The sequence below is a fragment of the Carassius gibelio genome, chromosome B22 (genome assembly GCF_023724105.1).
Source record: "Carassius gibelio isolate Cgi1373 ecotype wild population from Czech Republic chromosome B22, carGib1.2-hapl.c, whole genome shotgun sequence".
In the NCBI taxonomy this organism is placed as follows: domain Eukaryota; kingdom Metazoa; phylum Chordata; class Actinopteri; order Cypriniformes; family Cyprinidae; genus Carassius; species Carassius gibelio.
Genome location: NC_068417.1, coordinates 35,026,465 through 35,041,898, shown reverse-complemented (window position 1 = coordinate 35,041,898; position 15,434 = coordinate 35,026,465). Strand labels below are relative to the sequence as shown.

The window sequence follows — 15,434 nt, the reverse complement described above, 5'->3', positions numbered from 1 at the left end:
AACTTCACGTTTGGCTCAACAAACAGGACCCAAATAATCCCATGAATATTTCCAAACTACTGGAGTCTTAACCTTAACTATTAAAGAATATTTAGTATTGCATTTGTATTCAGTATGCTTATAGTGGAGCTGTACAAACCAACTAAATTGCGATCATTTGTTTTCCTGATTTAATACTGAAAGCAGAAAAATTTGAAAGCAGCACCTTTTTCATATATATATATATATATATATATATATACAGGGAGTGCAGAATTATTAGGCAAGTTGTATTTTTGAGGAATCATTTTATTATTGAACAACAACCATGTTCTCAATGATTCCAAAAACTCATTAATATCAAAGCTGAATATTTCTGGAAGTAGTTTTTAGTTTGTTTTTAGTTGTAGCTATTTTAGAAGGGTATCTGTGTGTGCAGGTGACTATTACTGTGCATAATTATTAGGCAACTTAACAAAAAACAAATATATACCCATTTCAATTATTTATTTTCAGCAGTGAAACCAATATAACATCTCAACATTCACAAATATACATTTCTGACATTCAAAAACAAAACAAAAACAAATCAGTGACGAATATAGCCACCTTTCTTTGCAAGGACACTTAAAGCCTGCCATCCATGGATTCTGTCATTGTTTTGATCTGTTCACCATCAACATTGCGTGCAGCAGCAACCACAGCCTCCCAGACACTGTTCAGAGAGGTGTACTGTTTTCCCTCCTTGTAAATCTCACATTTCATGATGGACCACAGGTTCTCTATGGGGTTCAGATCAGGTGAACAAGGAGGCCAAGTCATTAGTTTTTCTTCTTTTAGACCCTTTCTTGCCAGCCACGCTGTGGAGTACTTGGACGCGTGTGATGGAGCATTGTCCTGCATGAAAATCATGTTTTTTTGAAGGATGCAGACTTCTTCCTGTACCACTGCTTGAAGAAGGTGTCTTCCAGAAACTGGCAGTAGGACTGGGAGTTGAGCTTGACTCCATCCTCAACCCGAAAAGGCCCCAAAAGCTCATCTTTGATGATAGCAGCCCAAACCAGTACTCCACCTCCACCTTGCTGGCGTCTGAGTCGGACTGGAGCTCTCTGCCCTTTACCGATCCAGCCACGGGCCCATCAAGACTCACTCTCATTTCATCAGTCCATAAAACCTTAGAAAAATCAGTCTTGAGATATTTCTTTGCCCAGTCTTGACGTTTCAGCATGTGTGTCTTGTTCAGTGGTGGTCGGTTTTCAGCCTTTCTTACCTTGGCCATGTCTCTGAGTATTGCACACCTTGTGCTTTTGGGCACTCCAGTGATGTTGCAGCTCTGAAATATGGCAAAACTGGTGGCAAGTGGCATCTTGGCAGCTGTACGCTTGACTTTTCTCAGTTCACGGGCAGTTATTTTGCGCCTTGGTTTTTCCACACGCTTCTTGTGACCCTGTTGGCTATTTTGAATGAAACGCTTGATTGTTCGATGATCACGCTTCAGAAGCTTGGCAATTTTAAGAGTGCTGCATCCCTCTGCAAGATATCTCACTATTTTTGACTTTTCGGAGCCTGTCAAGTCCTTCTTTTGACCCATTTTGCACAAAGGAAAGGAAGTTGCCTAATAATTATGCACACCTGATATAGGGTGTTGATGTCATTAAACCACACCCCTTCTCATTACTGAGATGCACATCACCTAATATGCTTAATTGGTAGTAGGCTTTCGAGCCTATACAGCTTGGAGTAAGACAACATGCATAAAGAGGATGATGTGGTCAAAATACTCATTTGCCTAATAATTCTGCACACAGTGTATATATATATATATATATATATATATATATATATATATATAGTGACGGGAGGAGCACAAGACAGACACAGTGGGCGTGGCGTCAGGCATCGGAGAGGCTTTTATTAACAGAAAACCAAATAAAACAGGGGATAAAGGTGGCCAAAGGGGAAGAGTGTCCAAAATAAACATGTAATCTGGTGTCCTCGTCGTGCTGCGGGGTTTGTGTAGGTTGGGCAGTGTTAATGGAGGAAGGGCCCAGGTAAGGGGTGGAGTTCAGCGGCCGCATGCGCTCCCCGCTTTGGTCCAGGGCGCGAGGGGCGGCAGCTTTCTCTAGCAGCCACATCACTCTCGTTGGCCACGACGCTGGCAGGGGATGGACGGCCCGGCTTCCTGGCCCGGCTTCCTGGCCCGTTGGCCGTATAAACCGGTGTGGTTCTCATCCAGATCACGGGTCCGGCAGCTCACGTCTCTGGTGGTGCGGGAGTCCTTCAACGCACCCTTCCTGGACCCACGAGGACACCAGTGTGCATGCACGGGGAAGAGACCGGTCTCCTGAGGAGAGGCGCGTTGGGCTTTTCAACAGCGGCGGTGATGAGGCTTCATTTCCATCAGGTGTGCCCCATAACACGCTGCCAGCCCTGACTCGTCCAGCGCCCCTCCTCTCACACACCCACTGCAGTCGGGAGCCTGGTGAAGGGCGGCGATTTAGGACGGGGTGCCGGTGACAATCAGGGAGGAGGCAGCTGACTCGTCACAATATATATTGCTTAATTTTTCCATTTTATTTTTCAGGATAGAAAATGGTTAATATTTGATCTCCAAATGTAGGCGGACATGAAAAACATCTTTCTGCTGATTGGTCAACCAAAAGATCAACTCGTGTTGTACACACACTTGTTAATAAAGGTTGCAAGTTTACAATTAATGCTCAACTGGAGTCTCACTTGATGCCAAAATGAGTCCATATTTGTGGAAAGTTGTGTAAACTGTCAGTGTTGTATAGGTGATTTTTTTTCATCAGATGATTTGTTGACAATAGATTGCTACTTTAAGAAAGTACTGAATGTTGTCAAATTAAACATGTTTAAAGTTACTGAAGGTTTCTGCACATGTATATCTGATGTACATACAAAGTGTCATGAAATTATACAAGCTAACCTTATCCTTGTTAATATATTTACAATTTTCTTTTCTGGAGAAAAAAAAATAGTAGTCACATGAGTACATGCATCAGTTGTTGCTCGAGTGGCATTGACTGAAGATATTTAACTTTTTCCTCAGTTTTACTAAGAAACATTTTGTCTAATAATTTAACTGAATAAAAAATTATTATTATACTTATGAAAAACCTGAATGCAACTTTTAAGTGATTGATGATGATCCCAATCCAATATTTGTAAAATCATAGTCAAAACCCGGTTCCTGAAGGCACCTTAACTTTGCACAGTTTGGATGAGTCTCTTTAATCAAACACACTTGATTTAACTAATCAGATCATTAGTAGAGTGATCTGTAATGTTAGCTGAGTGTTTAAAGTAAGAAAGACCTTAAAATATACAGAAACAGTGTAAAATACTCACTCAATCTTTCTAGATGCTTTGATCACTGGCAGCAGCCTCAGAAGACATTCTTCTGATTGAACATATTTAGTCAGATTAAACTCATCCAGGTCTTCTTCTGAGTTCAACAGCACAAACACCAGAGCCGACCACTGAGCAGCAGACAGAGAAACTCCAAAGAGACGATTGTAACCTGTTCCACTCAGGTATGTTTGTATTTCCTGCTCTAGTGAACGATCATTCAGTTCATTCAGACAGTGGAACAGATTGATGGATTTCTCTGGAGAGCAATTCTTCCTGATCTTCTGTTTGATGTATTCAGCTGTTTCCTGATTGATATCAGAGCTGCTTACTGTCTTTCTCAGGAGGCCTTGTAAGAGAGGCTGATTAGACTCTAGTGAGAGACCTAGAAGGAACCGGAGGAAGAGATCCCAGTGTCCGTTCTCACTCTGTAAGGCCTTGTCCACTTCTCTCTTCAGTAAACTGCTGACTGGTGACCTGAACACATTCTTCGGTCCTGTGTTTTGTTCAGAAAAGGACAGCAGCTTGAATAAAGCAGCAAGAAACTCCTGAATACTCAGATGAACAAAGCTGAACACCTTCCCCAGCTGCAGTCCAGACTCCTCTCTGAAGATCTGGGTACAAACTCCTGAGTACACGGACACTTCTCTGACATCAATGCCGCTCTCTTTCAGGTCCTCCTCGTAGAAGATCAGGTTCCCTTTTTCCAGCTGTTCATAAGCCAGTTTTCCTAGAGACAGAATAGTCTTTCTAGCCTGATCAGGATTGATTTCATATTTCCCATCATACTTCTGTGACTTCAGTTTGGTCTGAAAGATCAGGAAGTGTGTGAACATCTGTGTGAGAGTCTTGGGGATCTCTGCACTCTCTGCTTTACCCATCATCCTCTCCAGAACAGCGGCTGAAATCCAGCAGAAGACTGGGATGTGACACATGATGAACAGACTTCTTGATGATCGGATGTGTGTGACAATTCTATCAGCCAGACTCGGATCATTTATTCTCTTCCTGAAATATTCCTCCTTCTGAGGGTTGTTGAATCCTCTTACCTCTGTGACCTGGTGGACACACTCAGGAGGGATCTGATTGGCTGCTGCTGGTCGAGAGGTGATCCAGAGGAGAACAGAAGGAAGTAGGTTCCCCTTTATGAGGTTGGTCAGCAGCACATCCACTGAAGCTGATTCTGTCACATCAGACAGGCTCCGACTGTTTTGGAAATCTAGACGCAGTCGACACTCATCCAGACCATCAAATATGAACATGACTTTGTAGTCCTCATAATCTGCTGACTTTAATTCTTTGGTTTCTGTGTGAAGGTGGTTTAGAAGATCTACAAGACTGAGTTGTTTCTGTATCAAGTTCAGCTCCCTGAAAGGAAGTGGAAATATGAAATGAACGTCCTGATTGGCTTTTCCTTCAGTCCAGTCCAGAATGAACTTCTGGACAGAGACTGTTTTTCCAATTCCAGCGACTCCTTTAGTCAGCACAGTTCTGATGGGTTTGTCTTGTCCAGGTGAGGGTCTAAATATGTCACTGCAGTTGATTGGTGTCTCCTGTGTCTCTGGTCTCCTGGACACTGTCTCAATCTGTCTCACCTCATGTTCATTATTGACCTCTCCACTGCCTCCCTCTGTGATGTAGAGCTCTGTGTAGATCTCATTCAGACGTGTTGAGTCTCCATGACTGGACAGTCCTTCACTGAGTCTCTGATATTTATCCTGTAGTCTGGATCTGAGTTTTTGTTGATGCTCAGGCATCAGTTCTGAGCAAAGGAAATAATTGTTTTTATTGGCAGAGCAATATGTTAGAAATGTATTTTTAGGTTTTATTTGTTAGATATTAGATTGTGTGGTGACATTCAGGAACATTAGTGACTAAAGACAGAAGGTTGATAATAAAAACACAGGCTATAATCTGCTGATCCAGAGCTCTTACTGGTCTGTAGTGTGTCAGCGAGGTCTGTCTGGTTCATCTTCCTCAGGAGGAGCAGTGTGATCTTCAGAAGCCCCTCTCTGACTCTGTTATGACCCTCATCATCATAACAGTCTCTTTCAGAGCATTCTGGGTAATCTGGACTCAGTAGTCTCTTAAAGCTCTTTAACTCAGAGATGATTTTGTGCTCAAGCTCCTGAAATCATAGTAAATATTCAAACAATAGACCTGCATTCAGTCACAGAGAAGGTTAATCAAAGGATCATTACACAAGAGTTAAAGAATGAATACTGTAACAATATAAAACCTCCATAGTCATCGGAAGAAGGATGTGGGAACCAGCGGACAATCAAATCAAGACTTTCCTGACAAAATAAACACAAAACAGCCCCTCGTGGTTGACTGCCACGCACAAACAAAGACCAAACACAAAATAAAATCCTCTCTCGTCCTTCACTGTTGTCGCTTCTCTTTTGTATCCTTTCAATCTCCTCCGTGGGACTCGAGACCAGTGAGTAGAGCAGGTGTCGGTCATTTCCAAATCACTCCACCGGCCTCGCTCCGTTCCCACGGCTCTAGGCCCCGCCCCACTCATCACATACCCTCATCACCCCCCGACAAGACTGTGCTCTAACCCCCCCCCCCCCCCCCCCCCCATCTTCTTCATTCTTCATCTTCTCTACTTTAGTGGACATTGATCTGCTTTATAGGGGCCTACAACTTATATGTGTGTGTACGAAAGTAAATATGACTATTACAGAAAGGATTACAGAAATATATATTTTTTTATACTTTTACCCAGAGGGTTACGCACACACACACACACACACACACACACTAAAACAAACACAAACACACAAAACCAACCTTAAAAATGGAGTCTAAGTTCTTCTTTGCTGTATATGATTCCGGTCCTTTATGTTTTTGACTGTAGTTAAACAAATATTGAATATTTTTGTCAATATTTATTAATGTATTTAATATACACCAGTAAATGAATTGATATCATATATATATTTCTTATACTGTAAACAAAAACAAACAAAAACACACCTCAGATCAGCAGATGTGTCTCCCAAACTGAACTTAACTGGACGACCCATTGACCGGTCACTCTTCATGGACACACAGCTGGGTTCAGGAGATTCATTCTGACACAGACTGAAATATAACAGAAATACAAACTGTTTCTGAAAATATCACTCTGCTCTGGCAGAAACAGCTTCACTGTTTCAATCTCCCTTTAATATTTATCTTTCACTTGAAGAGTCTGTTGTTACTTGAGAGTTAAAAGATTAAAGCATTATTTTCTATAAATAAAATGAATCTGCCCCATGTACTTTCCATTTTTATATGTGGCCCTGGACCACAAAACCAATGATAAGGGTACATTTTTCGAAACGTGTTAGGATAGGACAATACACTGTGTGCAGAATTATTAGGCAAATGAGTATTTTGACCACATCATCCTCTTTGTGCATGTTGTCTTACTCCAAGCTGTATAGGCTCGAAAGCCTACTACCAATTAAGCATATTAGGTGATGTGCATCTTAGTAATGAGAAGGGGTGTGGTTTAATGACATCAACACCCTATATCAGGTGTGCATAATTATTAGGTAACTTCCTTTCCTTTGGCAAAATGGGCCAAAAGAAGGACTTGACAGGCTCCGTAAAAGTCAAAAATAGTGAGATATCTTGCAGAGGGATGCAGCACTCTTAAAATTGCCAAGCTTCTGAAGCGTGATCATCGAACAATCAAGCGTTTCATTCAAAATAGCCAACAGGGTCGCAAGAAGCGTGTGGAAAAACCAAGGCGCAAAATAACTGCCCGTGAACTGAGAAAAGTCAAGCGTACAGCTGCCAAGATGCCACTTGCCACCAGTTTTGCCATATTTCAGAGCTGCAACATCACTGGAGTGCCCAAAAGCACAAGGTGTGCAATACTCAGAGACATGGCCAAGGTAAGAAAGGCTGAAAAACGACCACCACTGAACAAGACACACATGCTGAAACGTCAAGACTGGGCAAAGAAATATCTCAAGACTGATTTTTCTAAGGTTTTATGGACTGATGAAATGAGAGTGAGTCTTGATGGGCCCGTGGCTGGATCGGTAAAGGGCAGAGAGCTCCAGTCCGACTCAGACGTCAGCAAGGTGGAGGTGGAGTACTGGTTTGGGCTGCTATCATCAAAGATGAGCTTGTGGGGCCTTTTCGGGTTGAGGATGGAGTCAAGCTCAACTCCCAGTCCTACTGCCAGTTTCTGGAAGACACCTTCTTCAAGCAGTGGTACAGGAAGAAGTCTGCATCCTTCAAAAAACATGATTTTCATGCAGGACAGTGCTCCATCACACGCGTCCAAGTACTCCACAGCGTGGCTGGCAAGAAAGGGTCTAAAAGAAGAAAAACTAATGACTTGGCCTCCTTGTTCACCTGATCTGAACCCCATAGAGAACCTGTGGTCCATCATGAAATGTGAGATTTACAAGGAGGGAAAACAGTACACCTCTCTGAACAGTGTCTGGGAGGCTGTGGTTGCTGCTGCACGCAATGTTGATGGTGAACAGATCAAAACACTGACAGAATCCATGGATGGCAGGCTTTTGAGTGTCCTTGCAAAGAAAGGTGGCTATATTGGTCACTGATTTGTTTTTGTTTTGTTTTTGAATGTCAGAAATGTATATTTGTGAATGTTGAGATGTTATATTGGTTTCACTGCTGAAAATAAATAATTGAAATGGGTATATATTTGTTTTTTGTTAAGTTGCCTAATAATTATGCACAGTAATAGTCACCTGCACACACAGATACCCTTCTAAAATAGCTACAACTAAAAACAAACTAAAAACTACTTCCAGAAATATTCAGCTTTGGTATTAGTTTTTGGAATCATTGAGAACATGGTTGTTGTTCAATAATAAAATTGTTCCTCAAAAATACAACTTGCCTAATAATTCTGCACTCCCTGTATTTGGCTAACTATTTGAAAATCTGGAATCTGAAGGTGCAAAAAAAAATACAAATGAAAAACAATTAAATCGTCCAAATGAAGTTCTTAGCAATGCATATTCTTAATCAAAAATTAAGTTTTTATATGTTTACTACAGAAAATACTTTTATGATATACTTTTGACCCATAAAATGTATTTTGGACTTGCTACAAATATACCCCAGTGACTTAAGACTGGTTTTGTGCACCAGGGTCACATATTATTGAATAAAATGGACCAATACACACATATAGATAAAGACACAGAAACATCCAGCAGCAACAGAGACAGCTGGTGACAATATCCATAACACACCACGGCTACAGTAAATATGAGACTCATAATATCTCACCTGGACTCAACAGAAGAGCCTTCCTCTCTGCACAGATCTGAAAAAGCCATCCCTGGGTTTTTCCTCACAGACATGTGTTCAGGTAAATCTGATTCAAAACGCTGAATCAGGCTATAAATAAAAATGCTATTGTAGTGTGCATTCATTGTTTCTGACTATTAAAAATATGAAACATTTCAGGTTCTCTCACCTCTTGACTGTCTTTATCTGTGTGTCATGTTCTTCAGAGAAATTTATTCTGGAGGCCATGGTTTCATCTAAAAGCAGATCCAAATGTTGATCCACAGAGTCTGTTTGAATCAGCGATTAATCAATATTAGTCTTGATAAGTCTATTCTTGACATTTACACATAATCAAATTATTTACAAACAACATAAATTCAGACAAGCACAGTGTTAAAATGAAAGTAAAAGTGTAATCTGACAATTTACAGACTTCAGTTTTTTTTTTAAAAATCTGACGATTTACAGACTCTTCAGTTTTTTTCTCCTAATGTCATTTAAACAATTTTTAAAATATCTTATACTGCCTATTGTTGTACTTCACTTTAAACCAGTCAGGATTGATTTTGGCTATCAAAGATGATTGTTAAATCGTGATACTCACTGTGTTTTGCTCTCTTAATGTAGTTTAGTTCCTCATACAACAAAACAAACCACGCTGTAATAGTTTCATTTTCATGAGTCACTTGACAAAGAGGAGTTTAAGTGTCCAAAACCAGCAATAAAGGGTTTTTTCCCCTTAATACTGAATTTCATTCTTTATTATTTAAAGTTATATAACCCATTAATGTATTTCCCTCACAGTCTGCACTCTGAGTGCTGTTTATATAAAGGTAAGCTGTGTCCTAAATTTGTGTACACACTTTTGGATTGCAGCAGCAGCAGGCATTCAACCAGCCTGGGCGGCACCCCAGTTCTTACCGCAGCAAGCCTCTCTCACTTCCCGCCGCGGCTCAGCCTTTCACCTCTGCTTTTCCAGTCAAGGCGCTGTTGAGGCCGATTCCTCTAGCAGCACAGGCCGCATGTCATAAAACAATACGTTTTCAGGCGAAAACGCTATTAACCACGAAGCCAAGGTCTTATTTCCAGAGTCTTCATCCACATTGAAATGTCCAAGACATTACATTTGCCTTACCGCGCACGTTTAAACCTCACTGAGATGATACAGACATAAGTTTCACGAAAAACAGGCAAGTAAATATCTTTAGAAACCACTTGGAAGCGAATAGCACATAACTGCTATTAACCCATTTGCTTGCAAGCATCGCCAATGGCCCCAGTTTATCATTGTTTCACTTTCATAGCACGTTGAAAATCACTCTCTTACTTGATCGGGAAAAACCGTGCATTAATTAAAAGTCTAAATACTCTAGCTTTGATATTTAACCAATGTTTCGATAAAGCATTGTTGCAATGACAGTTATTTAGTAATTTATGTCAGGAAAATGATTCCGATTCCTGAACAGTAAACTTCGAAGTGTCAGCTTTGTGGACAAATGTTGATCATGTATCTAGTCAGAAAGAATAATTAGCAGAAATAATTTTTGGGGGGTATGTAATTTCTGTCTCCATGCCAAAAATGGGGGGTGACTGTTTATAAATATAAAACATATCTATTTAAAAAAAAATGCATTTTTTTTTTTCAGGATTCTTTGAATATAAAGTTCAATTGAACATCATTTATTTGAAATAGAAATATGTTGCAATGTTTATGAATTCTAAAAATAGAAATGTATCATAAGCTGTCACGTTTTTGTCAGGCGTTAAGAGAGAGGACTCAAACACAGAGGATAGGTTAAACAGTTTATTTGGTACAACCGTGAATCCAAAAATAATCCAATGTGTGAAGACGCACACACGAAGAAAACCCCAAGTGTAACAACTCCAGAGCCGTCCATACAGTCACCTGCGGACACAGGCTATTTTAGGGTAAAATATGATTGGAACATTTAAAAGTCACACATATGCGTGTATGAGAGAGTGTTTTGGTTAGTAATAAATGGTCTTGTCCCAGGACAGTGGACCGGTATGTTGCCTGATAAAGATGGTCCAAACGGAGGCAGAGGGGTCCAGGACAGCCCCGGGACAGAAGACCCTTCAGTGACCCTGTTCAGAGAATACCTGTGCCTGAAGACTGTCCACCCAGAGCCCGACTACTGCTGTCAAAGATGAGCATGGCAACATCTATGTCAGAGGATCTCATGAAACGTGGACATGAAATGTGTCACGATACAGTGAGTTTAAAACCAGCCACAAACTAAAGTTTTCCTTTCTCTTTGGAGTGTTACAAGATGTTTGTGCATGGATAAGATCCCTAAAGTTGCAAAGATTGAAGTCTCAAACCTAAAGAGATATTCTTTATAAAAGTTAAGACTTGTCCATGCCCTCCTAAAACACCTCCACATGTCTACATCACTGTATGGGGAGATTTGTAGAGCTGGGGTACTCGAACTTGGACTCGAGTCCAATTTTGAATGAACTCGGACTTGTCACGCACTTGGGTGAATTTGTACTCGGACTTGACAAGGACTTGAACATTTTGGACTCTGAAAATATTCCGAATACAGTCGAGTCCGCGTGTGTAACAATAAAACCAGCATAATATTGAGATGATAAATTAATGAATGTCTCCCCTTATGTCATTTTACTGAACCACACCGGCAGGCAGCAGTAGCAATATCATCTCATGCTTGCAGACGAAACACACGCATCACTCACTGGATATCAATGTGGATTAGTGATAGTGATGGCCGATTCGTGAACGAATCGTTCAATTTAACCGGTTCTTCTTAGTGAACCGGTTGAACCAGTTCACCGAATCGAACTGAATTGTTTGAAACGGTTCACGTCTCCAATAAGCATTAATCCACAAATTACTTAAGCTTTTAACTTTTTTAACGTGACTGACACTCCCTCTGAGTCAGAATAAACCAATATCCCGGAGAAATTAATTTACTCAAACAGTACACTGACTGAACTGCTGTGAAGACCGAACTGAAGATGAACACCAAGCCGAGACAGATAATGAACGAACACAGCCACTGCTGGAGCAGTTCTCGTTCTCGAGTCAAGAACCGGTTGCTTCGGTTTTCGGATCACCAGTACACTCAACCGAGAATTGTTCTGTCGGACGCGTCCGATTTGAGAACCGATGAGCTGATTCTCGTTCTCGAGTCAAGAACCGGTTGCTTCAGTTTTCGGAACACCAGTACACTCAACCGAGAATCGTTTCTGTCGGACGCGTCCGAATTGAGAACCGATGAACTGATGATACTGCGCATGCGTGATTCAGCGTGAAGCCAACTGACTCACAGCATGTCTGAACCGAGGTGATTCTTTTGGTGATTGATTCTGATTCTGTACTAATGTTATGAGTGCGGGTATTTCGAGTGCTTGGATGAAGGGTCAATCTGGCAAAACGTAAGTTCATTTAATAACAAATACATCGAAATGGATTATGTTTAGTAAGTGGATCATGGTTTCTGCGCTGATGACACCTAATTTATTTACTTTATATCTTCAAGACTTAAATCCTCATATGCACATTATTGCTGTTACTGTATTTGGGTGTTGTTGCAAAATTCAAATGTAAACGTTTCATGATTATGAGGTTTTTAACTGACTAAAGTTATGATTACTGACTTTATATATTTTAATGTGTGATAGACGTGATGCCATTACGTCATCGCCAATGACATCATTACGTTGAGCGTAAAAGAACCGCTGAACCGTTTTTTTCAACCGGTTTATTGAATGGAACCGTCCGAAAGAAACGGTTCGCGGAAAAGAATCGAACTTCCCATCACTAATTAGTGACGGGAAGTTCGATTCTTTTCCGTGAACCAGTTCTTTCGGAAGGTTTGATTCAATAAACCGGTTGAAAACAAACGGATCACTGGTTCTTTTACGCTCAACGTAATGGCTGGCATTGGCGATGTCGATCAAACATTCAAATATATAAAGTCACTAATCATAATTTCAGTCAGTTAAAAAACCTCATAATCATGAAAAGTTTACAATTAATTTTTGCAACAACACACCCAAATACAGTAACTGCAATAATGTGCATACGAGGATTTAAGTCTTGAAGATATAAAGTAATTTAGGTGTCATCAGCGCAGAAACCATGATCCACTTACTATACATAATCCATTGCGATGTATTTGTTATTAAATGAATTTACGTTTCGTCAGATTGCCCTTCATTCAAGCTCTCGGATTACCCGCACTCAACATTAGCACAGAATCAGTTCAGAATCAATCACCAAAAGAATCAGTTCGGTTCAGACGCGCAGTGAGTCAGTCGGCTTCACGCTGAATCACGCATGCACAGTATCATCAGCTGCTCGGTTCTCGAATCGGATGCCTCCGAAAAAAACAGTCTTCGGTTCAGTTTACTGATGACATCGGTTCATCGGTTCTCAAATCAGACGTGTCTGAAAGAAACGGTTTTCGGTCAGTGTACTGGTGATCCGAAAACCGATGCAACCGAGTACCAAAGACAGCAGCAGCAACCAACAGATGCTGCACAGCTCAGCATTGCAGGATTTACAAGACTAGAGTTGGCCAAACAAGCAGTGCTACTTTATGATGCAAGTTCTCCAAGATAACAAGAAATTCATAATGATAGGAAACTAGTTCTGTTGACATAAAATAAAAATGTTCAATGGCAATGACTAGATGTAACAGTGGTATTTTTTTATTACATTTTTATATTGCCATTGGTTTAATGGGTTGAAAGGTTAAAATATTAATAGAATGTAAAAATGTACAATACCAATTTATAATCTTTTTTTAATTTATTTACTTTCTGGACTCGGGCGGACTCGACTCGGACTCGGCCTTTAAGAACTTGGACTTGAGTCCAACTCGGCCCCTTTTGGACTCGGACTCTGACTTGGACTTGTACTCGACAAAGGTGGACTCGGACCCAACTCTAGAGATTTGCATAACACCAGCCAAATGTTTACGCTAAGAAAGGTGGCATAACTTTTATTCTCACTGTAGTATTGTTGCTGCCGCTGCCGTGTCTTGGAGATTCTGTGTTTTCCCAAATATGGTAAGGGGCATGGCATTGATGTCACATGCATGAGGTGTTCTGCCAATCACAAAGCACTGGATAGCTGTCCAATCAGAGCACACCTCGCTTTTCAGGATGATGAGCTCTTTTAAAATCGATGCATTCCAGAAAGGTGGGGCATACAGGAGAAACAGTAATGTACAGTATGTGGATAATAATGTTTTTTTTTTTCCTTAAACCATGTAAACACACATTGCATTACACCGAATAAATAAAATAATGTTAATGTTTAGCAGCATCATATGACCCATTTAAAAACTTTGACCTGACAAGCCAGTGTTGTAGTAATATTGAGGTACTACTATAGTTACAGTTGCAGTTAAAGTTGATACTTTTATAAATAGTGGTCTAAATCATGCACGTTTTGAGATTAAGTAAGAACAGCTTGAAATCTTTTGGAGAATTATAGTCCGATATTTATGGTTTGGTTGGGTGCAAACAAACATTATATCAATATTAGATATGGAGTTTGCTGGAGAATTGAAGTTTTGCTTCTCTGCAGGTACATTGAAGCCATTCGCAGACTGAAGGCGGCTGGGAAGAGATTTTCTCGTACTGTCCATTTAACATTTGTCCCAGGTCAGCTCACAACATACTCTAAAATGCTAGCAACAGACCTTAAATGGGTCATGAACTGCCTCTGTTTTTTATTTTTATTTTGTACTGATCTCTGAGGTCCACTTATAATGTTATCAATATTTTTACATCAAAAATCATAATATAAAAGTAATAGGTGATTTTCTGTCTTGTTTAGTCCATGCATTCTTTTGTAATGTTGGGATCAGAAAGAAGGCAATGCAAAGACTGTGTTTTTTCCACTGCTTGGCACTACACAGCATCTTGCTGTTTTCAGTGCATCTTTATCGTTTGGTTTCTGTGTAGACCTGCTTGTCTGTCTCTCTCGTTAATGCTAAGCTACATGTTTAAATCAGTGGGCAGGGCTACAAGGCAGTGATTTAGAATCAGGGGCGGGGGAAGTTGTAACCTAATGGTAATAGAGTTTGACTCCTAACCCTAAGGTTGTGGGTTTGAGTCTTGAGCACCAATACCATTACTGAGTTGCGATTGGGCAAGGCACCGAACCCTCAACCATACTTGGCTGTATGTTACGTCCGAGCGGCAACCTCCCGCTCTCTCTTGTGAAGCCAACAAGGAAGTGACTAAAACTGCAATTCATCCCCTGGCTGCTTGAGGCTGGAAACAAAAGGGAGTCAGTCCCATAGACTCCACATGTTAAAATGCCCAAATTTACAACAGAAAAAAAACATATTTACAGCCTGGTTCAATTATTATAATTTTTTTTATAACTCATCCATTTAAATTATATTTAACCTTAAAGTTATGCATAATTAAGGGCATGGTCACTTGAGTGACAGGTGGATTGCCGCTGCTGAGACCGCTGTCGCGCTAGGTGGGCGTGGCTTCGGCAACCAGCTCCTGCCTGTTTTCTTAAATCTACCTTATTTTTGTTTGAATGGATGTAGCTGTTTGTAAATTTAATGTGTGGCTTCTGGTCTCATCCACTTCCAGCTATTTTTAGCTGCATAAAACTAAAAAAAAACATATGTCTCACACATTCACAGAAAACAGAACATTTCTTCTGTGTTAAAAAATAAGGTGGATGTTCAACATGGTACAAGTTGACCCTGAATTGTAGTATTATTGCAAAACATTAAAAACACTTCTGGAAGTAAAATGTGATTTTGAATGACATTTCACATTGGTTTTAT

At 40.4% G+C, this 15,434-nt stretch overlaps 1 protein-coding gene across 3 annotated transcripts in view; it reads right to left on the bottom strand.

The window, feature by feature from the left end:
* The window catches only part of LOC127987352 (NACHT, LRR and PYD domains-containing protein 3), a 30,242-nt gene extending 21,314 nt beyond the window's left edge, over positions 1-8,928 (bottom strand). For all 3 annotated transcript variants that reach the window (XM_052589645.1, XM_052589646.1, XM_052589647.1), the window contains exons 1-6: positions 8,813-8,928; positions 8,623-8,733; positions 6,337-6,444; positions 6,151-6,211; positions 5,287-5,479; positions 3,352-5,113 (exon numbers count right to left, since the gene is read on the bottom strand). In XM_052589645.1, the coding sequence (XP_052445605.1) occupies positions 3,352-5,113; positions 5,287-5,479; positions 6,151-6,211; positions 6,337-6,444; positions 8,623-8,733; positions 8,813-8,871 (2,294 nt within the window). In that variant the 5' untranslated portion in view covers positions 8,872-8,928. The remainder of the gene's footprint in view (positions 1-3,351; positions 5,114-5,286; positions 5,480-6,150; positions 6,212-6,336; positions 6,445-8,622; positions 8,734-8,812) is intronic.
* Positions 8,929-15,434: the final 6,506 nt, after the last annotated feature.